This window comes from Fringilla coelebs (genome assembly GCF_963513975.1).
Source record: "Fringilla coelebs genome assembly, chromosome: 8".
Taxonomy (NCBI): Eukaryota; Metazoa; Chordata; class Aves; order Passeriformes; family Fringillidae; genus Fringilla; species Fringilla coelebs.
This window is the reverse complement of record NC_140066.1, coordinates 31,893,230-31,915,460: the sequence shown is the minus strand read 5'-3', so window position 1 is coordinate 31,915,460 and position 22,231 is coordinate 31,893,230. Positions and strand designations below refer to the sequence as shown.

General features: G+C 40.8%; 1 protein-coding gene across 2 annotated transcripts; it reads right to left on the bottom strand.

Moving 5' to 3' along the window:
* Nucleotides 1-333: 333 nt before the first annotated feature.
* SEC23IP (SEC23 interacting protein) lies at nt 334-22,135 on the bottom strand. Of its 2 annotated transcripts, none has more exons than XM_084210704.1 (19): nt 21,972-22,135; nt 17,904-18,427; nt 16,313-16,508; nt 15,154-15,347; nt 14,749-14,838; nt 13,469-13,589; nt 13,042-13,131; nt 12,247-12,388; nt 10,828-11,036; nt 10,119-10,237; nt 9,375-9,545; nt 8,909-9,004; nt 8,524-8,730; nt 8,214-8,369; nt 7,533-7,635; nt 6,358-6,543; nt 5,751-5,913; nt 3,709-3,809; nt 334-1,504 (listed from the first exon to the last, which is right to left on the bottom strand). In XM_084210704.1, the coding sequence occupies exons 1-18, from the start codon at nt 22,111-22,113 to the stop codon at nt 3,728-3,730; spliced, it is 2,991 nt and encodes a 996-aa protein (XP_084066830.1). In that variant the 5' UTR covers nt 22,114-22,135; the 3' UTR covers nt 334-1,504; nt 3,709-3,727. The 2 variants fall into 2 exon arrangements, with proteins under 2 accessions (XP_084066830.1, XP_084066831.1); XM_084210705.1 differs by having other exon boundaries at nt 334-1,506; nt 3,719-3,809.
* Between the last annotated feature and the right edge of the window lie 96 nt (nt 22,136-22,231).

The window sequence follows — 22,231 nt, the reverse complement described above, 5'->3', positions numbered from 1 at the left end:
AGGGAAGTGTTGGGTCTTGAGAAGCCAAACAGGAAAATCTCCTTGCTGTCCTCAGCTATCAAATGTGACAGTACAAGAGAAGACAGAGATGTTATTCTTGAAGATGCAGAGAAAGAACAAAAGGCCACAGATACAAACCCCACCCAGAAAATTTCAACTGTGTATCAGAAAAAAAATTGCAATTCTGGCAGTCAAACATTTCAACAGGGCCAGAGAGGCAAAGGATCTCCAGCCTTGAACAAGGCCCTAAGCAGGGAAGTTGGATGAAGCAACCCTCCAAACTATTTTGTGTGATTAAATACAAAACCTTGTTGAAAAGACCCACTGGAGGTAAGGAAATTTTAATTACAGCCATCAATTTGTATACACAATAATGTGTATTTTACATATATCAAGGAAAAAAAAAACATACTGCACTTCAAAATTTGTTTACTTCAATAACAGAGGCAAATAGTCAGGAATAAGGTTAAGCCACTAATATTAAGGAAAGCCACAATGTGTGTGCCAATTGAAGCCAGAGGAAAGCTACAGAAGCTCAGTACTCAGAAACATTAATTCCAAGGGTTTCACAATACCTAACTCACCTCAACCTCATTACATGAAAATGGAGTCTGGATTGCAGGGCTGGATCTAGATTATTATCTAGCACCCATAAGCTTCAGGTTCTATTTACAGTAACAGTTCTGAGATGTTAAACTGCAAGGTCAAGGTAAGTGTTTTAGTTCTCATAACTGCAGCCTAGTTTCACTAAAATTGCCTTAATTAACTTAGAGTAGTCTGTGATTCTATAATTACCAGATCAAAATGTCATTTTAAATCGTTCCTCATTTCAGGATATGTGAACACTGAACTAGCTGTAACAAACTTCTAATATTTTCAAAGTCAAAAGTTCATTTTTACTTAAAAAAAAGCCACAATAAAACTCTTAACAGAGGCTTAAAAAGGTCTTTATAAAATAATCTCCATCACACTTACAATAGTAAGAAAATTATTCTGGTTGCTAGTTTCTAGTAAATATGAACTGGTTTGTGTAATCTGTATTATAGATGGTTATAACTTCAGCTCACATTTCATTTCTTAGAGGGGCATGAACAAATGTGTCAAGAACGTAGATTATTGCTGTTTCTCATCAAGTCCTTTTTACTAAGGACATGCTGCCTTGGTAGGCAAAGCATGTCTGGCAGCCAGCTGAGACAGGAGAGCTGAAGGAGAGAAGTTATGATTTGCAAGCCAAAAAAACCTTCTTCAATCACCTTATATTTGGCAATGGTACAATTGAGCTGATTTAAGATCAAAACTGTGTCATTCCATTCATCTCCTGAATGACAGTCCTGATCATCTCATAACTTAAGTTTGCTTGAAGTGACACAGGAAGGTAGAATCCAAGCAAGTTCTGGAATGGCAGGAAAAAAACCTCGGATGTTTATCCTCTCATATGCAACTCTGAAAATACCAGATGTTCTTCAGAGGGTTTTCACCAGGTCTGCTGGAGCAATGGGCAGGGCTGTGCAGAGAGAACAGAACATGGACATATTGGAAATAGGAAAACTATCAGGTTTTGTATTCCTGCAGTAGTACTGATCAAATTCAATATGCCCCCATTCAATTTCAAGAGGGCTCAAAAAGATGTAAAAATCTCTACATGTTTTTAATCAAACCTTTCATACAGTAAGCCTCTGAAATGTATTTTCTGTGGACACAAATTGGCAATTACAACTGCAAACAGAAAAAGCTCAAAACAACTGCTAATAGGGTGTCATTCATTATACATTTTAACCAGCTGTTAGATTCTTTAGCTTTTGGTAATAAATTATCCTAGTGAGGACAGTGACAGTTTATATGTCCAAGGTTTAATCTGCTGGTGCACTTCTTTCCACTGTTTATATGAAACCTCACAGTACTGTTTCACAAAGAGCAGCTTCTACAAGAGCTAATCAAGCCACTCATACAAAATAAAATGGATGTTGCTGTCAGAGGCACTACTGGTAATAATTACCTTCACACTGCCACCTTTCACATTTGAAGGTCTTAAAAGAACAGAAAAAAAGAGAAAAAAACCCACATGACTGCTAACACTGAGGGAGAATTTTCCACTTCAGTAATTCCAGATTCCTTGTGATGTGATAATATTTAACTCAGCACATGAAAAGACATTTCTTGTCATGTGGAAAAGATTCCTGGTCTTGTGGTGTGCAGCCTTCCCAAGACACCACTTCAGTGCAATCTGCCCTCCTTAAGCCTCTGGTATCTGAACCCCAGTCTCAAACACTGTCCAGTTAAACCAGTGCTGGGGGACATTGTGAACAATTCCTGATGGAATTACAGACTTCCCCGACTGTGCTTTGCTGTGTGACATCCTGCTGAACTGTCCCCCAACAGTGGAGCTCTCAATGAAGAAAACACAATTATCCCAGTGTCTGCTGCAGCTGAGCAACAAATTCCTCTGAGCTCTGCACTGATAAATCATCACACCCCATTCCCCCCCTGCAATGAGGCTGAAAGGCATTCCCTTTGCAATGAGATTCCTACAATTTCAACCAAAGCAATCATAAAGAAATAGAAGTAGAGAAAAAATTCTGCAACTGTGACTTGAGAGTGTGCATAAGCCATTGTGATGACTGATACAGCACTGTCAGAACTGTGCAGCCAGCTGGTGCCTTTTTCCTTTTACCTCTCCATGCTTTAAAGAAATGCATTTGATCAGCCTTGACATTTTATTTAAAAAAAAAAAAAAAAAAAAGCTGCTATCAACTGACCATCAGAAGCATTTTGTTACAAAAGAGTACTAAAACTGTATGGTAGCAATGAAAGATACCTAAAATATTGCCCTGAAATGTCAAGCATTTCTCTTCATGCTGGGTCTTTATGTACCTTGACATTATCAGCTCTTCTGAAAATGGAGAAATACATCAGAAACTATCTTGTATGATTCCAAAAAGGCAAGGTGCATATTATTTCTTCCCTGCCTCTCAAAAGAAAGCATTTTCTTTTCTGTAACAACCAGCGATGCAAACTGGTACAATACAGATCCTTAGTTTGGAAACCTGCATCTTGAGATAAAAATACCTGCAAGAATATTTCAGATCTAAGATACTCAATTGTAACATGTATTTAATTTCTTTTCAAAGTAAATTTCCATGCTGTGTCATTTCACTTGTTCTACTGAAATTCTTAATGTATACAAAGATAATAAAATACTGACCTATATATGGGTCTCATTAATTTATCAATAGCAATGTTTAACCTTCTTAGGAGACAAACAGCTTTTTTGCTGACAAATGTGCACCATTGGTCAACCAATCCAGTATTTACATCCACCAGTGAAACACGTTGGGGGTTCTTTAATCTACTGCACCGTAAATAAAGTTTCATCATATCCAATTTCACCAAATTTTCCTATTCTTGAACATTCACTGAACAACAGAACTGAGGGAGAAGCATAAGAAAGAGATCACACTTTGGGTGTATTTGTAGAGGCAATCATTTTCCAGTACCAAAGGCGCTAACATCAGATATCTTCGGGAAATGAAAGGAAGAAGAAAAAGGCTTCCTTTGCATCCAAGTTTAGAAATTGTTTTTGTAATCAAAATGACATTTAATGGCTGTCTGCTTCATAATTTAAACTTCAGAGGAGAAAGGGAAAGTAAAGACATCTAAGCTGCAGCTGAATTTGATATGAGCACAGAAGTTACATTAGAGCAAACTTACAAATTCATCTTTTTATACATCAATGCTGTGGCTGCTCAGGATTGATATTCATGGTCCTGTATATCTCTTTGAGAAACAGCAAGGCAGTGTCTTCAGATCCCCTATGGAATGAAATAAATAAAACAAAAGGGGGAAAGGGAAGGAAAAAAAAAAGAGGAAAAGGTTAGTGGTCCATCTTCTAATTCTCCTAAGTCACATTCCATCCTATTTCAGCTCTCCAAAGACTTTGCACAACCTCTTGGCCCAGTATTTATTTTTCATGAACATGGCCTTACCTCTACCAGCTTCCTTCAAGCTATAATTCTACACAAGTTTTGAATTAGTTCTGCTTTCAAGCCTAGCCTATGTATTTACCTTTTTTCTAGTGCATTTCCTCCTGTCCTCCTTAACTTCCAATGCTGCAACTCCAAATCCCCTCCCTCTAACCACTTCTTTGATGTTACTTCCTCATCTTAATCTCCTCAAATAATGTTTCACTTTTTGTCTTGAATATATTCCACACTTCATTCTACTCATTTTGTCCCACTCCATTAATTATCCCAGTTCTAGCAGCAATATTCTAATTCCTCTCTAACTGGCAGGTCCTTAATTGTAGACTATGTTAAACACTCATAGTCTTCCTCTCTTGCTTACCACTAAAATGTTAGATAGCTCTCCAATAATTTAAAGATAAGTATAATTCAAGTGCCATGTTTCCAAGGGGCTGTTTTCTCTCCTCTTTTCAAAAATCAAAGCTTCAGGCTGTTTGAATCTAAAGTTAACATGAAGAGACTTATTTTTCTTCTTCATCTATAAAATGCTATTTAAACACCTACAAACAATACCAACATAAAAAATAACAATGTTAAACAAGCAAATTTTAACCAAGTTCCACAGCTGCAGGAGTTGTTAGATGAAGGCAGCTTCCTGTATTTTTTAAAATAAATCATACAGGAAGCCAGTGAATGGTCAGAACACTGATCCTCCAAACGTGAGGAACATGACTGTCAGAACACCAATACAGAATTAAACATGCAAGCTAAGGGAATACATGTATATTCCACAATTCAGCACAGACATTTCTTGATGGTCTCTGCATTAAATGAGCAGCAAACAAGCAAGCAGAAGGCTCAACACAGAAGCTCCAATCTCTCCAACACTCAGAGCATTTCATTTAAAGCTATTCCCACCATTCCTCAGGAAAAAATGCTCTCCTATTCGGGTCATTAATCACTGTCCTGCTATTCCTTACTCGAATGACAAAAACAGCCACGGGTACCAAGCTTTTAAAATCCTGGCAGTGATCGGCTGCCACCCTGTGGAAGGAATTCCGGTGCCTTCAGCCCTGCCTGTGGAACGGCACTGCCACCACCGGGCCACCCTGACAGAGCCCAGCGCTCGCAGCAGCCCCGGGAACGTCTCCTCTGGCAGGTGCTGAGCTTCATCATTCAAGTGATGATGGCTTTAATGAGACCCTTCAGGTAATGCCTTCAGAGCTGTGTTTTAACCTCTGGGAAAAATGCCTGCTGCTAAAATTAACTACTGAAAATCAAAACCTTCAGAATGAACATAGAGCACTCACACCTACTGAACTCAAAATGAGAGATCAATCATTCCTCCCTCACCAAGATCACTTTGCACAGCTCACAGCTGAGACCCAAGGTTGACTATTACATACCAAGGTGTGTTGTTAAATATATTTCACACATCCTTTGCTCTGCCAGAAGAAGCAATAAAGTTTTACCACTTTTTGTAGTCTAATAAAAATCCCTAGTAACAGTTTTATTTGAAAAGCTACAGTTGTGAAAATGCTTCAGAGTTCTCCTTGTTTTGAAAATGACAGTAGCTAAAAAAGTGTGTTTGGAGTGTCAAAAGTCAAGAGAAGAGCGTGAATGTCTTTATTGCAAACAGATTTGTTCACTGTGTGCTAACACAGAATTTTACTTTGAAAGAGGATTAACAAAAAGTGACATGCAAGCACTGAGCCTTACACTCCTGGACAATCACATATACACATGTGTCCCTTAATCAGAATTTTTGGAATCACAGATATCTCCCCTTACCAGTAGCACAGGTGACTCTGCAAAGCAAACAGGTACTCATTGAAGCTTTCTATTGGTTTCTCTTGTAGAACATAATCAATGCGACGCCCTCCGTTCAGCATCCCAACCTTCACTGAAACATCTTCATCTTTTGGAGGGTCTGCACTTTCAGTGATCTTCTCAGCTAAAATCAAAGAGTTTCACATTTAAACTATTTTCAAGCACAGCCTGCTTGACTGTAATTAAGAAATATTACCTATTTTTTCTGCTGTAATTTCCAAGTGTTTGTGATGAGACAATAATAACCTGAACTGCCCAGCACAGTTCAGAAAGGTTACTGAACTATAGGCTTACCTCTTTCCTAACAGTTTAAACAGTTTTCTAAAGAAGTAACTGCTGAGTGATCTCTCCCTGAACTCACTCCAACCCACAAAGCTTTCATTGTAATTTCTCTCCCACACCCAGCTAAGGAAGAGAGTGACAGAGCAGCTTTGGTGGGAGTCTGGCATTTAGCAGAGACCTCCTTAACAGGGTCAGGAAATCAATAGCAAACAGTCACTGGGATACTCAAGTGTCAACTTATTTGAGACAAGTAAGTTACAGAAAAACCAATAATGTGTCCATGTACCTTCCACCACTTGCTTTTCTTCCTCCTCCTTAATTTGGTTAGCTACTTTCTCCAGCTCTGCTTGCAGCTGGGTTGAAGATGTATGAGCACGTGCAAACTCATTAAGGGTCTGCCATGCACTCTTCAAAGAGCTAATAAAGCCCTGCTTCAGATCAGATCCCATACGAGACAGAGAGTCTTTCAGCTCTGAGAAAAAAACAAACACACCAAAAATTTAATTCAGAAGGATTTAAAATTATCAATTAAAAGCAGAATGATAGTTCTGTTCAATAAACATCCCAATTACCAGGGGAAGCAAGCCTGCTATGTCATAAATGCATGTTTCTTGCTTCTCTATTCCATTGGAAAAGATAAGTTGAAATGCAATTAATACACATAAAAATTAATGCATGTTTCTTGCTTCTCCATTCCATTTGAAAAGATTAGGTGAAATGCAATTAATAAACAATTGACTTCTTACTGAATGGGTCAATGAATCCCCCTAGATCAAAGTCAAAACAATAAGGAGGAATAGACCATATTTTTATCCTTTACTATAAACACTTTTAGAGAGTTGTAACCTGAAACAAATATCTTGTGTAGTCCAGCAAAGCAGACTCACTCTAATGGACAATTCCAAAGGACAGATGCTGCAGAATCTCTCCAAGGGCCTGAACAGAGCTTTCTGGAGGGCTCTGTGAACTTGCACAACAGCAGAACTGACTTTCCTTATTAGATGTGGAAAATTTAACTGGAGCACCTTGGTCTGATGTGCAGCCAGGAGCAACAAAGTCAGTCCCTGCCCTCCAATGGCTACAGAACCTCCTTTTCCCTCTGGGTTCCCAGCACTAAACAGACTCTGGTTGAACACATCATGGTGGTCATTAGGGACACCAATAAATTTAGTTTCTGTTTCACAGCTTCTTGGAAATGAAGGTGATCAAGCAATGCACAGCAATGTTTAAATAGAACTTTGGTAATGAGAAGGTTAAATCTGGAGGAAATGTGATTTTTCCTTTTGAATGGAATTGTCAATGCCCAGCTTATGGGGCTGGGTGGAATCACCTCTGATGTCTGGAAAAATGTGGAGTCAGATATCCAGGGATATTCATTAGTCTCTTAAAATCTTACAATATTCTGATGCATCAAATGAGAAATAATGAATAGGATCCATATGAAGTAAGTTTTCTTTTTACCCAGATGAAGTCTTTTTCTGCCTTTATGATGTGGAATGAGAACTGGTTTTAAATCCAGGTCTTCAATGATCATTGGTTCTAACCTGTAAGCTACTGGATCAAGCTGTTAAGAGACAATACATTGACATTTAGTTATCTTTAAAATTATTCTGATTATCACATTTCAGTGAAAAAAAAATCCCTATTTATGGATTATAGACAACCATTTTTGAATTCTGCACTATTTGAATTTACAGAAGTTCATGACATTAAGCAAGTTCACGAACTACTTTCCTCTTGTTCTTCTACAGAAAGAGACTCTAATGAGGAAACACAAGAGCAAGATTTCCTTGCACTCAATCTCTATCAACACTAAACTGTTAAACAAAATGAGACAGAGGAGAACAGATACTGCATGTAAAAATACAAATAGTCCATAGAAAACATAAGAGTGGCCTCAAATTAATGAAAAAAACCCAAACAACTCCCCCCAGAAAAACTTCCTTAATTCTGAAAAGAAGCAAAGCAAAATATTATAAAAGCAACCCATGCCTGGAAGTGTTTTAGGAAAACATTATACCTCTTGTTTCCCTTGTACATAGGGAAACAAGAGGTATAATGCTCAGAAAGTAAAACTTAGTATTCTGCCTTTTTTGTCATCTACATCAACTAAAATCAAATGTCAAAAGCAGTGCTACTCACTGGGTGATAGATATTGAAGAACCCCTTGCAGGTAGGGAGTCTGTAGTTTTCATCAATCTTCTCCACACCCCTCACAGTAAGGAACACACCAATAGGGGAACCAAGAGCAAAGAAAATATCTGGTTCAAAGTCCAGTGCACTGTAAACCACAGAAACCTACCAGAGAGAAATCAGACACATCATCTCTCAGAACTGTCAGCTTCAAAGGAACTAGCAAAAGGTCATCAACATTAAAAAAAATTATAGTGAAAAGAGAGGATTGATCAAATCCTTTAAACAGTTCAAATCATTTAGATCTACACAGTCTCACCTGGCCAGTTCCAATTTCAAAATACTCATAGTCAATGTTCACAGAAGACACAGATGCACCAACTGGGAGCTTCCTCTTTGAGTGCATCTGCCCAGACTCTGATGGTGAGACAGGAGAAACTGCCTCTTTTGATTTCTGGGTGTCTTCTTGAGCCTGGAGTGTGGCAGCCAGCACTGCTTTCTTTTCTGCTACTGCTTTCTTCTGTTCCTTTTGAGAAAAGTTTTAAAGTTAGGGAGAAAAAAGGTTAATTTCACAGCTGTCAAAATTCCTTTAATATATTCAGGATGCTAACAAGAGTGTTCAAGAATATAAGCTACTCCACAGCAAGGAAGTCAGTTATATTTGCTTAACAACTTTTAATTTCCATCCTGAAATATGTATTTACCTGCTTGGCTGCTCTGTCTTTTACAAAATTAGCTATTTTCTTTCTTGGTCCAAGAGGTATCCCCATCTCCTTCAGGTCATCAACTGTACACATGAGCTAAAGAAACAAACACCAAACACAAACATCAAAATACATTTTTCTAGTAGAAAAAGTACTTATAACTTTTTTAGTAAAATGCATAATTTCATATTGGCAATGACTGTGTTAAGTCAATTTATAAAGCTACAGAAAATACAAAAAACCACACAGACATGACACAAAGTGCCTAGCATAACTGGGTGGATGCACCACATCAAGAAAAAACAACAAGAGCAGCAGAACACTGAGTCTTCAAGTAATGCATTGATTATCTTATCTTTGCAACTGCTCTCATGCTACTTAGAGGAAAAACAAAACAAGAAGAAAACCCAAAGATAAACCTCCATTCCCTGGGCAGCCCCTAGAAGTGCAGTGAAGATTTCAGTACCAGAGACTCCATGTCGATCCGCTCCTTTTCGAAGGTGCTCACGTACTCTGACAAACTGAGCATTTCCAGAGTCTTCTGCAGAGTGGGAACATCTTCCTCTGCTTCAGCCTCACAAAGGTCATCAGCAGAAGTAGCAATGGAGGAGCCCAAGGAACTGGTATCTTCAGCCATCTCAACAAAATAGCACACAAACAGAATCACACCCTCTAACAGTGGAAAAACCAGTAAGCAGCAAGCAAAACCAAGTTTAACTATTTTCTCTTAAAAACATTATCAAGCAAGCTCTGTAAATATATATCCATTTTTAGTGAAGCAGGACACAGATTTTCCACTAAAGTAGAATTGCAAAATAAATATTTTAAAATTACTATGAGAGACAAAACACTCCAAAATGCTTCCTTTTGTTCCTCAAACAACTGGTCACCATTTCTAGTCTGAATATAGAATCTTTCCCTTTTATACATCTCCCCCATCACTCAGATACTGTTAGACCAAGTTACATGTTCTCAAGGGTCAAAGCTGATGTTCACCACCAAATCTCATTACTGGCCTACTTGAAACTTAAGAGAAAGTTCATTAATTTGTCCTGAGAAATTACAGTATTTACAAAACAGCATCTTTCCATTAACATGTTACTATCAAAACCTACAGACTTGGTTCAGCTAATAAATTTTGAAAAGTTAAGAAAAAAAATGATTGAAAATATCAGATCTATAGGCCTGGAAAGACCTGTATGCAAATTACCTGTTTATCATGAACAGCCACGTCCTTCACATTCCCATTAACACCAGAGAATGGTCCAGAATTTACTGATGAAGCCAAGTCCTTCTGGTTAGACAATATGTCAAATAGAATTAAGGAACCTGCAAACAGGAATTAGAATTTATTTGGGGGAAAATATCAGGCTTTCCTGTCCTTAAATCTTGAGCAATATTTATATGCAATAGTAACGTCACAGGATAGTTTGATCAAGAGGTGACTGAACTAAAATACTCATATGTTAACTTGAACATAAAAAGCTAAAAGCAACTCCTTTTGTAGTTGCCATGACTAAACTATTTTTCCTTAAACACCTGAGACTGCTTGATTAACTGGAGGAAAAGTTCCAGTCCAAACCAGTATGTCAATACTCTGCTCTAACCCTTATTCTACCTTCCAAAAAATGATTATACTTTTATTAAGCGGGGGTTCTGAGACACAGACATCATCCACCTAACAAGTCACCTGATAACTGGTGTTAACTTTTAAACACAGATTAGATACTAAGTTTTCATGAAGGGAAGAACTAACTTTCTCTCAAAGCCTGATAAACTCAGCTGTTGAGAGGAGTCTGACAGCTGTTTTCTGAAACCTAGCCATGCCCTAACACCTAAGTTTTATGCATAACAAAGGGGCCGTTTTCCTTTTAAGAGGAACTGATTTGGGATAAAAGCAGCATTCCTCAGACAATCACCTAAGCTGTGCCCAGCCACAGAGACTCCCCCTTTGAAGTCGGGGTTGCGGCTCATGAAGAGCGCGTACAGGCGGTTCATTTCCATGCCCACTTTATCCACGATGGTCTGGCAGTAGGTGGGGCTGTTGTAGAAGAGGATGTCGAGCAGCGTTTCGTTGGTGAAATGCCTCAGGCGACCAATGCTTGGCAAAGTGATTTTCTTTATGTTCCTGGTAACACAGAATTGTTAAAAGCATGAAAGGCTTTTAAGAAACGCTGGTGAGAACTTTGTTAGCTTTTGAAATTAATGCAATGTAAATGCTACAGAAAGGGTCTCTAAAGAGATTTTAAAAACCCATACAGCCTTCTGGCCTCGTTGCATATTCACACATTAATGGTACCTGCTGATCGTAGTATTTCAGAAAGATACAGCTCTTTTTTTTTTTCTCTCCAGGCTGAAGGAATGCCTGAAATAACCTCTTCTCTATTCCAACACTACTCTCATAAAGTACAAGGGAAGTTTGGTGAGCAGATTGAAGTGGAAAAGAAAAAGGAACTTGCATATAAAATTAGACTCACAGAATGGTAACACTCTCTTTCTGAAAAAGAAGCTTGGCATCACCATCTGCCTGCCTGGAGTCAAGACAGCTGCACTGGAATTGCTATAGACTTGAGACTGCCTGGTTTGATTAACAGAATAAGGATCCCTCCTCATGCAGATAAATGCAAATAAAATGCCAAGGCTGGAGGAAAGCAGCGTGATTTGACTGAGCTACAACAGTCTGGAGAACATCAGCATCGCTCTAGGAGCCACAGGTTGCCACGCTCACAATCTTTGCTTCCCCGGCTTTGAGCAAGGAAAACAGCTTGATATGTGAAGTCACAGCAAAGGGGTAGGCACAGAGAAGGGATTTTAAAACAGATTTTTAAATGCTGTAACATTCTTACCCAAATATAGATATAGAACCCCTTAGCTCAAATGCCTAATCATAATTCAGGCACTGCTCTGGGACTGGACAGAGGGCTCAATGCCTTCCTCAGAAATAACTGCTAGAGTGAAACTCAATCAGACTGCAGGAAAGTAAAGAATAGAAAACTCTCTACTCTAAATTGTGCACACCTCATGGACAGAATATCTCCAGGCTCACCACCTCATCCTTGTAATCACAATCTCTACACACTCACTCATCCTCAGGTATCATGCACTAGCCACTCTCACGCAAAGCCAGTACTGAAAAGCTGTGTGCATCAAAATAAACAGGAGAGATATTCTTCATGCCCTTCCAGCTTTCCAAATACTCCTCATCAAAATGATAATTTAAAAAAATCTGCAATTCTCTAATCCAGTCATATGCATATGAACTGCTCTTTTCCCCCATTTTCCATAACCCATTAAACAACAGCTTTTAAGATGTTTGCAACATTAAACAACGTCCTCACCTGTCTACACCTGTTGCATCTCCATGCAGAGAACTGTGCCAGTGAACTGGAAGGAATTCCACCCTGCTCACTTTGCGTTCCTCCAAATACTTCTTAAAGTGAGTCTGCAACAACTTCAGAGAAACCGTCCTAAAATCATCAACTGTGAAGAAAAAGAATAATGAAAATCTGATAGCTGCAGTACTCAAGTAACACACAAATAGTCCCTCCTTCCCTTTAATTTCACAGATAGTCAGAATACAAATGATGGAAATTGAAAACTGGAAAAATCTTTTCAAGTATTACCATTCTAACAGTAAGAAAGTACTCATTTTTGTTAGAGTGGATTTTTTAGTAAGCTTCTATTCATCTCACAATGACTGCCTGTTTACTCCATAATCAGAGAGGGCTTTCTTAATTTACTCAGTTGTACCAGTGTACTTAAGGGAAAAAAAAAAGCAAACACAAAACCACACCACACACGCAAGCCACACAAAGCAAACACATCCACTCACACCGCAGAAAGAAAAAGCAAAAAAACCAATCAACCAAAAAACCCCCTCACCACACATCCCAAAACCCAAATCACCATGCAAGTGTGATATTGAGAACTAGTAATAACAGCTAAAGCTTCAAGTTTGACTGGACACAGATTCTGCCTTTGGAAAATAATAATGAAAAAATTGTATTTCTTAACATTAGAGACTTTTCTTTACAAAAAACTTATATAAAGATGTGCTTATCTGAATATGAGCTAGAGAGAGCCACGTTTAAACAGCAAGAATACCACTACTCATTATATGAGCCCAAACTTACCACATTCAACGATGCTTCTAAACCTCAAGTCACATACAGGACCTATGCCATGAACCATAAATACCAGATGGTCAATCTGGGACATTTCTCCTGTAGAAGAAAAAAAAAAAAAAAAAAAAAGGGAAACATTCAGATAATCAATATGTACAGCAGGAGTGAAGTTCAGAGTCTAGCAAGTGTAACACACACTTGTTCAATAAAGCCTATTACATAACATGGCTCAGGACATAACAGAGCCTACAGGATTAAAACACCCCAAAACCAGGTAACCTCGGCAAATAGCTGAGATGAAGGAATAAATTTAATATTTAGACTTCAGGCATGAACAGCACACAGCCACTCCACCCACTATCGTCCAGCTTCTGCACAGATCCAAAGTGACTGCTCCCAGTGCAGACCCAAGTGCACCAGGAATCTCATCACCTACCATCAGGAATCTCATCATGGTCATCATCAATTCCACGTTTCACTACCCTTGGCCTTGCCTGCCCATCTTGAGAGGTGCCCCATTCATCTGGTGTGGTAGAAGGCTGGAACTGAACTATGACCTGCAACAAATACAGTGTCCAATTCCAACCACAGAAAACCCTCATGACTCATACTGTTAGTCTGAAAGCACTGCATAGTTCAACATACTTTTTGATTGCTTTACCTTTCATCTGAAAATCAAATGTTTTCTTTCACTAAATCCTCTTTAGTGTGAAAAGCAAACTGATGACTCAAAGTAACCACTAGGTGAAGAAGTTGGGCCTGCTCAGTGATTCTGAACCATTTTAACTCCCCAGCCAAGCATTATTCAAGCTCCTCCTTCCTAGTGTCCAGTATCCACTCTTCCTTAGCAGATTACTTCTAATGTGAAATTGAATGCTACCTGATTTACAATAACTCTATCACAAGGAGAAGACGGAAAAAAATAAGTGCAGTGCTTCTCAGGGAAGGACAACAGCATCTGAAGTAGTCCAGAAACCCTAAAAAGTGAGTAATTCAGTAGTACAGTTGTTTATAGGATTTATAGTCTGAACTTGTATTTATGATACAAAGTGATTTAAATGTTCCTTCTCTAGATTTTTACTGGACAGAACTCCCTAACCAGGATTATTAAACACTTTAAGTAGGAGCAACCATGATTCTTTCTGTCCCTTGGATAGTTCTGTGTATTAGTTACTGCATTTGTGATAAGTGAACAGTTAACAGTATTGATCAATTAGGCTGAAGTCCATGTTTTAATCACATGAGACTGTTCACAGAGCATTTAGAATAACTTTTAAAACTTGTCTTGCTATACTTTCTCATGGCCTGAAAATAAGAAGAAACCTTCTCAGGCCTTAAAGAAACTATTTACCATATAGCTAGATTAATGCTCTTCTCTACATGAAAGCACTTTGTTTTAATTTCATTTGGTACAGACTGAGGTTAAACTAATTCAAATTGCTAGCCATTTGCTGCCAGTTATGCTTAGCCAAAATATTTATATGCAAACCCTTATTCTCTTTAGGTTTCAGAAAGCACTGTCTTTTAACCACATGACAGCACACTGAAGCAAGCACAACTTCAGTGTTCTGTAAACTTGATCATCTTTAATGCACATACACCTAGGACAACCAATGCTATGTTTCATGCAAAATTAAGAGCACATTCAATTTATGCTTCCATTTGCTCACTCCCCCTTAAGGAATCCCACGAGACACAAGTGCCAGAATCTATTACCTTGGGATTATGCATAACAATTGTCTCCCCATTTGGAAATTCAAGTCGCCGATGCCACTGATTTGTAGTTACAGCCCTTTTATATTCTGCCTGAAACAGAAAACAAGTTACACAAAATCAGCATGGCAACCTTCTCAGTATTTTGTGGCCTCATGTAATACTCCAGTTAAAATGTACATAACTTTCTTTATATAAAAATGTCACAAGTAGAACTACACAAGCAGATTTTAGATCACAGCAGTGCAGGACCGATGCAGAAACAATGTGGCCTTCTAGACACTCCTCTTTCCGGGATTTGCTTGTGTTCCAGAAAGTGCACTCTGAAAATCATCTTCATGAAACAGAAAGAACTGTTTCTAAGGTGATTAACACAATGAACTAACAAGGTCTCTGCCACTTACTAACCTCCAACTTGTCACTGAAGTCCTCAGTGTAAGGGATGAAGCGGCTGTCCTTGTCTCCCTTGTAGAACCACAGGCAGCGCCGCACTTCCGAGGGCTCCTCGTCCCAGTACACGGCTTTCCTCAGGCGCTCGTACAGGAACACGTCGTAGCGCCCGCCGTCCGTGCTCAGCACCACGCTCTCAGGGTCAGGCTGGACTGGGACACACAGCCACATGTGCTTACCACACTGACACTGCTCTGTGCTCAGCACCACGCTCTCGGGGTCAGGCTGGACTGGGACACACAGCCACATGTGCTTACCACACTGACACTGCTCTATGCTCAGCACCATGCTCTGGGGTCAGGCTGGACTGGGACACACAGCCACATGTGCTTACCACACTGACACTGCTCTGTGCTCAGCACCATGCTCTGGGGTCAGGCTACACTGGGACACACAGCCACAAGTGCTTACCACACTGCCACATCTCTACTCTGGTCTCATCTCTACTCTGGTCTCTGGGGTCAGGCTGGACTGAGACACACAGCCACACGTGCTTACCACACTGCCACATCTCTACTCTGTGCTCAGCACCATGCTCTGGGGTCAGGCTGCACTGGGACACACAGTCACTTACCACACTGACACTGCTCTGCTCTGTGCTCAGCACAGTGCTCTGGGGTCAGGCTGCACTGGGACACACAGCCACACTTGCTTACCCCACTAACACATCTCTGCTCTCTCAGCCCAGCCCCAGCCACTTCTGTGATCAATATGAGGCCATTAGGACTGACAGCACAGAAGCTTTGTAACACTGAGATGCTTCCAGAATGCTTCTATAAGCTCTGTACGCAACAAAATGCTTGGAAAAACTTCCAAATATCAATACTTATTCCAGAACTCACAGTTTAACAAAAAGGAACCCAAGACACAAGTAACAAGGAGTTGTATATGAAAATCTGCTATCTATTTGGGTATCTATAATACATATATATATATTAGAGATACCCAAATCATCTCAACACTGACAGCATCAAGAAGTGATGATGTCAGTGGAATAAATGAAGTGGCAAAAAACACACCTTCAAAATATGATATATTACTGCCACACACATGAGTGGCATTACCCCAATATTTTCCTTTAGTCCTTCTGCTCACCTCTGGATAAGACAGGACTTACCAGAATTATAGACCTCCTCTAGTTTTGCAGAATCCAGAATGCTGAATGGCATCCATATTTGCTTGTCCTCCACCTCCTTACAGTAGAACCAGTGGGGCTGAACTGGCTCGTACTGGTTCTGCAGCAGCACAGGAGGGGCTGGGACCAGGGGCCCTGCAGGCCTGGCAGGCTGGAGCTGGGACTGGGACGGTGGGAACTGAAAAGAGATGGGCTCAGAACCTCAGTCTCACAGGGTTTTTACAGAACTCTTCTATATATTGCTATAGGAAATACTCAGAACCTTTATTTCTAACATGTTTTCCTCCCCAAGAACATTACCTTCCATTCTAAAAATATTGTCCACTCTATCATGTGTTTGAGAACTTATACCTTCTCAAACTGAGAAAGAATGTGGATTTCATTGCCACAAACTGTTAAAAACTGCCATGGCTTAGCATCATGATTATCTACAATCAGTGAGATTTCAAATGTTTTCTTAAATTTTCAAAACTTGAGCTGAACTTGTTTCTTACCACAAAATCTGACATGAAAATAAAACCATAATTTTCTCATTCTTCATTTACATATAATTATGCTTTTGCATAAAGACTCCTGATTTTAACAAGTGGCCACTTCTTACTGCAAAGTGACCAGAACAGGCACATTCCAAACTCAAATGTAGCATCAGTGGCACAAGAAAAGGAACTGATTTTGAAAGGGTCTACAGCATACTAAAGATGATTTCATAATTATTTTACAAAAATCCCAGTCAGTACAACTAAAAGCAGCTGATATCAGCAGCAGCAACTGCCTTGGTTGATGATACATTTAAAGGGAAAAAAAAGGGCACCAAAATATTGTACAATATATAAAATCCAATAAACAGAAGTTCTGAAATTATACAGTCTAAAACTCCAGACTGTTTAGATTCTACTGCCTTTGCTATGTTTTGTCATTATATAACCTTCACATTCTTTATTCATGATAACAGAAATATAGCAATAGCTCAGGCAAAAATAAAAACAGTTTTTGCTATTTTCAAGGCAAACATGCCAGGTTTTATTAACCCATTGGCCTTACTTTAATAGTGCTTTTGTGCAGGTAGAAAATAATGAAGATTATTGCTTTATAACACACAAAATCCTCAACCAATTTTTTCAAAGAATTTGCAGACAATTTTATGCGACTTAGTTTAAAAAAAATCTGGCTTCACCAACAAAACCAGCTTAAAAAGAGATTTTAGCCCATATCTTTGAAGCAGCTGAATGACCTGATTTAAAGCTGAGGCACAAAAAATGCAGCAGCACAGCTGAAACTCAGCAAACTCAGAAACCCACAGAAAAGAGCAATAGAACTTCACAACCTGATTTTTGTTTCTGATGCCCAGAGGCTCACAGAGCTACAGCCTCAAGGTACACTCACTTCAAAGATCCCAAAGTGTTCCTGGAACATGAGTTCCAAGCTACTTCTAGTGAAAAGCTTTTGCTGTTATAAACAATTCAAGACTTCTTCTGGGGATTTTGTAGAGAAGAAAAATCTTCAAAAGATAAAACACACAGTTGAAAGAGGAAAGTGACTTGTTTTGCTGTGGCAGCCAGAAGGAGTCACATACCTGTGTCAGTGGCCCCGGTGGTGTCTGGTACATCTGCACGGGTGGCACAGGGGACGCTGTGGCAGGGGGGTGGCTCTGCTGCAGCTGGGGTGGGGTGAGGTAGGGGTTGGCCCTGCTGCTCAGGGTGGTGTGCCTGTAGGGGTTGTAGCCCTGCTGCTGTGGGGTCCCCACGGGCAGGGCAGTGCTGGCAGGTGGGGGACAGCTCTGCTGAGGGGGCTGGTACGGCGCCATTCCCACCTGGGAAGTGGGTGGGGCACTGTAAGATTGGGATTTGGGAATATGTGGTGAAAAGGCATTTTGCCCATCCTGGGAGCCAGACACGAGTGGAAGTGAAGTGGGAGGTCTGCAGAAGGCTGTTGCTCCAACAGGTGTTGAAACAGTTGTTAAGGGTGGCTGCCCAATATTCCCAAAGGGATCACTGCTGCTGGGAACTTGAGAGAAGTAGCTGAAAGTCTGTGGTGGGTTGGGGCTGGCTGATGTTTGACCCAAGAAGCTGTCCTCTTCCCCAACGTCTGCAGAATCATCTGCAAAAACAAAAGGATCACCAGAGATCTCGTGAGAGCTTCAAATCGCTGCAGGGGGTCAAAATGTTCTGTAACACCATCAGCTATGGCCAAAACTGTTGGCCCCCATAAAGCTCACACATCCTTGATTCAGCACATCATAAAATGAAACAAAAGATACCAAGTCTTCAAGAACATTTAAAATGGACCATGAAAGTCACCCAGTGTACACAGAAAAAGCAACAAATATTAAATAAGAAACCAAAATATAACTGGAGTTGGGACCTTCTGAGGGCAATCTGGCAGTCACTAAAATCCCTTCCAACTTCACTTATCCCTCAAAAGCAAGAGCAACCTTGTTTCATATCCTTTCACTATGAAAACATCTACTAACCATAGGACTTTATGCTCCTACTTTTAGGATAGAGCTCCTAAATAGGCTAAACATAAAGGTGAAACCATCCATTCTTGCCTGTTCCTTCAGCAGAGCCCTCTCAAGGTTTCTCATCTGACTTGCAAGGTGGCCATAGCTCAGGATCCCAAACCACTTAATGAGCAGGACTTAGTCCAGCTCTCTGTAAAAATCCTACTCTAGACTTGCATAAAAGCTACATCTCTGATGCAGAAAAATCATTCTGCATAATTGCAGGAGAGGATTTGAAAAGATGTAAGGCCATGAATGCCCTTTCACATGGAGAAAATAAATAAGAGATCCTGATCAATGACAGTTTTCTACTTTGCAGTGATCTAGGAACCAGTGGGGAAAAAAGGAGGTTTGCCATGATTTGACGTCTCACAGTAAGCTCACCTCAGGCTGTGATGGCCTGAGCCTCCTGAGGGAACAGGAGTCAGTGCCATCTGCAGAAACCAGCAGTGTTTCACCTGCCTGGCAATCAAATGAGCCCAGGCTGTGGGGAAGACACCACAGAGCATCTCTGCTGCTCAGTCCCCAGGCAGAGAGACCAAGAGTCTCTGCATCTGCAAGCAGCCAACAACAAATGCCTTTATCAACAGCCAACACACCTGTAATAGGGAGCACCAAGGGAGTACAGGGGAATCCACAGAGAAGTCTCCCTAGGAAGCTGCTGTTCTAATTAATTAATCATAAAAGAGGCAGCTGCCAAGATTAAAAAGAACTATTTTAACCATCTTTTATTTAATCTGTGCAGACAGTGTCAATTTGAGGCATAACCTGCCTCAAAATCCCCTTGCTTTCCCTTACAGCACTTGATCCCACTTTGAAGAACAAAACCAAAATCTCTGTGTGGAGAATGCTGAAACCACTTAGACCCAATGACCACTCTAAAGTCAGGCCTGGGGATCATCTCCCAGCTGAAAGCAGTAGCCATTTATACTAAATAACAGGTCTCAGCTTCTAAACAATAAAACCCACCTTCCTTTCACATTTCACAAACAGTGTGGGACAGAGAGAAGCACACTGCAAACCACACTGTCAGCTCTCAGCTTTCCCAAACAACTGGCAGCAGAGCAGGCCCTTCACCTCACCGTGTCAGGCCACCATAAACATGCAGCACTGTGCCCAAGAGCTCTCAGGGCCTTCAGCAAATGAATGTTCACAAAGCAGCTACTGTTCTCCAGTTTCAAATAGGTTTTGGAGATTTAGCCTAAGTGCAGCTTTCCTTGCAAAATGAGGGTGACAAAAGTTCTGCCTAAAAAACCCCTATTGCTATATATGTACACATATGCAGTTTTCCAACACAAAACATTACTGTTTATCTTGACTTTTCCTAATTTTGCAAAAACTATGCTGTAAAAACAAGCATGTCATACAAATATTTAAAAAATGAGTGCACAGCTTTGGCATGTGTTCTCCCCGTGCACAGAACAGTCTTTCTTCACCTGTGACTGTGCCAAGCTCCTGAAAGTCCCTCCCCACACTAGGCAGAGCTTTGTCATTCACAGACTGTCACCAGACAACCACAAGTGACACCAGTCCACGTCCTCACTAGGAACTCCTATCTCACAGTAAATATATTGGTTACCCGAGCCAGAGAATGCATCTTATTATCAAACTGCAGAGCTCAAACCACTAACTAATCACTCTTGGAGACAGATAAACAAAGGAATGACTGCACACAGCTCCCTAATGGTGGCTGTCAGGTGTCAAACAAATCCCTGGACTGATTCTTATCACATTTTACACAATTTAAAATTATGATTACAAATACAAAATATTCCACTCAGTAAGAAGATCCCAGCAACACCTGGCTGGAGAGATGGTGAGTACACTTGACTGTGGAGACAGAACATTAAACAGGACATGGGCCTTACTTGGACTGACACAGAATGGAGCACAACCTCTGACATTGAAATTCACTCCAGCTGCAAGACCATGAAACCTCACCTGATAAAATTTTAAGTCACATGGAGAGAAAAAGATTCACCACATTAATCAAATCCCATCAGATTTAATATCCAGCTTCAAAATGTTCAGGAAATTGCCAGGACAGCCATTTGTGTAAAGCTACTAGCCAGATCAGCACTTCAAAAAATAGTTTTATTTTCTAAATGAAAAAATGATATGTATTTGCATGAAAGAAAAACTACGAGGATTGCACAAAGGAATGAGTAAATGTATTAACTCCCTAGATACATCAAGTAAGTAGAAGTAATATTTGAATGCTTTTATCCCTCCTATCCAAAAAATGTAGTTGATCTAAAAAACTATTCCAAAGCCATAGTTGGGAAACATTTTATTAAATCTACAGAGAAGTACTGCACTGATTTACAGCTACATTAATACTTATTTTAGCTAAAATACAGCAGCGCTGAAATGAAGTCTTGAAGATTCAGCATAAAACAGTTTGGGTTAAAAGGGACCTTCAAAGGTCATTAGTCCAATCCCAACATGCACAATACAATAAAATTTGAAACATCTTGTTTCTAGATGCATTTCTAATGCTTCGAGCTTTAATCTCTGACTGAACACATTCCCAAAAAAAACCATTCCTTTATCTGAAACTGCCTGAACACCAGATTTTAAGCTACACGCGCATGTGTTAGGAACACCATTAAAGCTTTAGGAGAAAAGGATATTAGAAGCAGGATTAAATTAGCAAGGATATTTAAGGTGGCTGCTTAACGTGCTATTTTCAAACGGGGAAAACAGAAGATAACATGAGAGAGGGGTTTAAAAACCACGAAAACATTCAGGGCGCACTGAAAGGAAGCACTGACGCGTCGGTGAGCTGGAAGCGCGATGATCAGCGCCCGTCCTTAAACACAGCGCTAAAACACACACACACGCAAGCATTAAAGCAGGGGGAAGTAGAAGAAATTAAGTGCCGGAAAGCGGAAAATGTAATCCCGAGCAGTGTCTCTCCTGAGGCAGCGCCAGGGACACCCGGTTCGGGGATCCCCAGCGCCGGGTCCAGCCCCCACGGACCGGGCCCCCCCGGTCCGCTGCCTCCCTTGGAGCCCCGGTTCGGCTCTGGGGACTCCGCCGGCCCCACCGCCCCTTCCCGGCGATGGAGGGACCCGGCGGGACCCGGCACATCCCCAGCGCTCCCGGCTGCCCTCCCTCCCGGTCTCCCTCTCTCCGTACCGGCGGGCAGCAGCGCGGGGCCGGGCGGCGCGGCCGGCGCTTGGCTGACGGGGATGAAGGGCACGTTGAAGCTGAACTCGGTGGCGGAGGAGGAGAAGAGTAGGTTGGTGCCGGTGCCTCCCCCGGGCTTCGCCGCCGCCATAGCCGCGCCCCGGCCACGTCCCTGCCCCGGCCCCTTCCGCCCTCACCCAAGATGGCGGCGGCGGCCGCGCGCAGCCGTGAGGGGCGGGAGGCGGGCCCGGCCGCCATTCCCGCAGGAA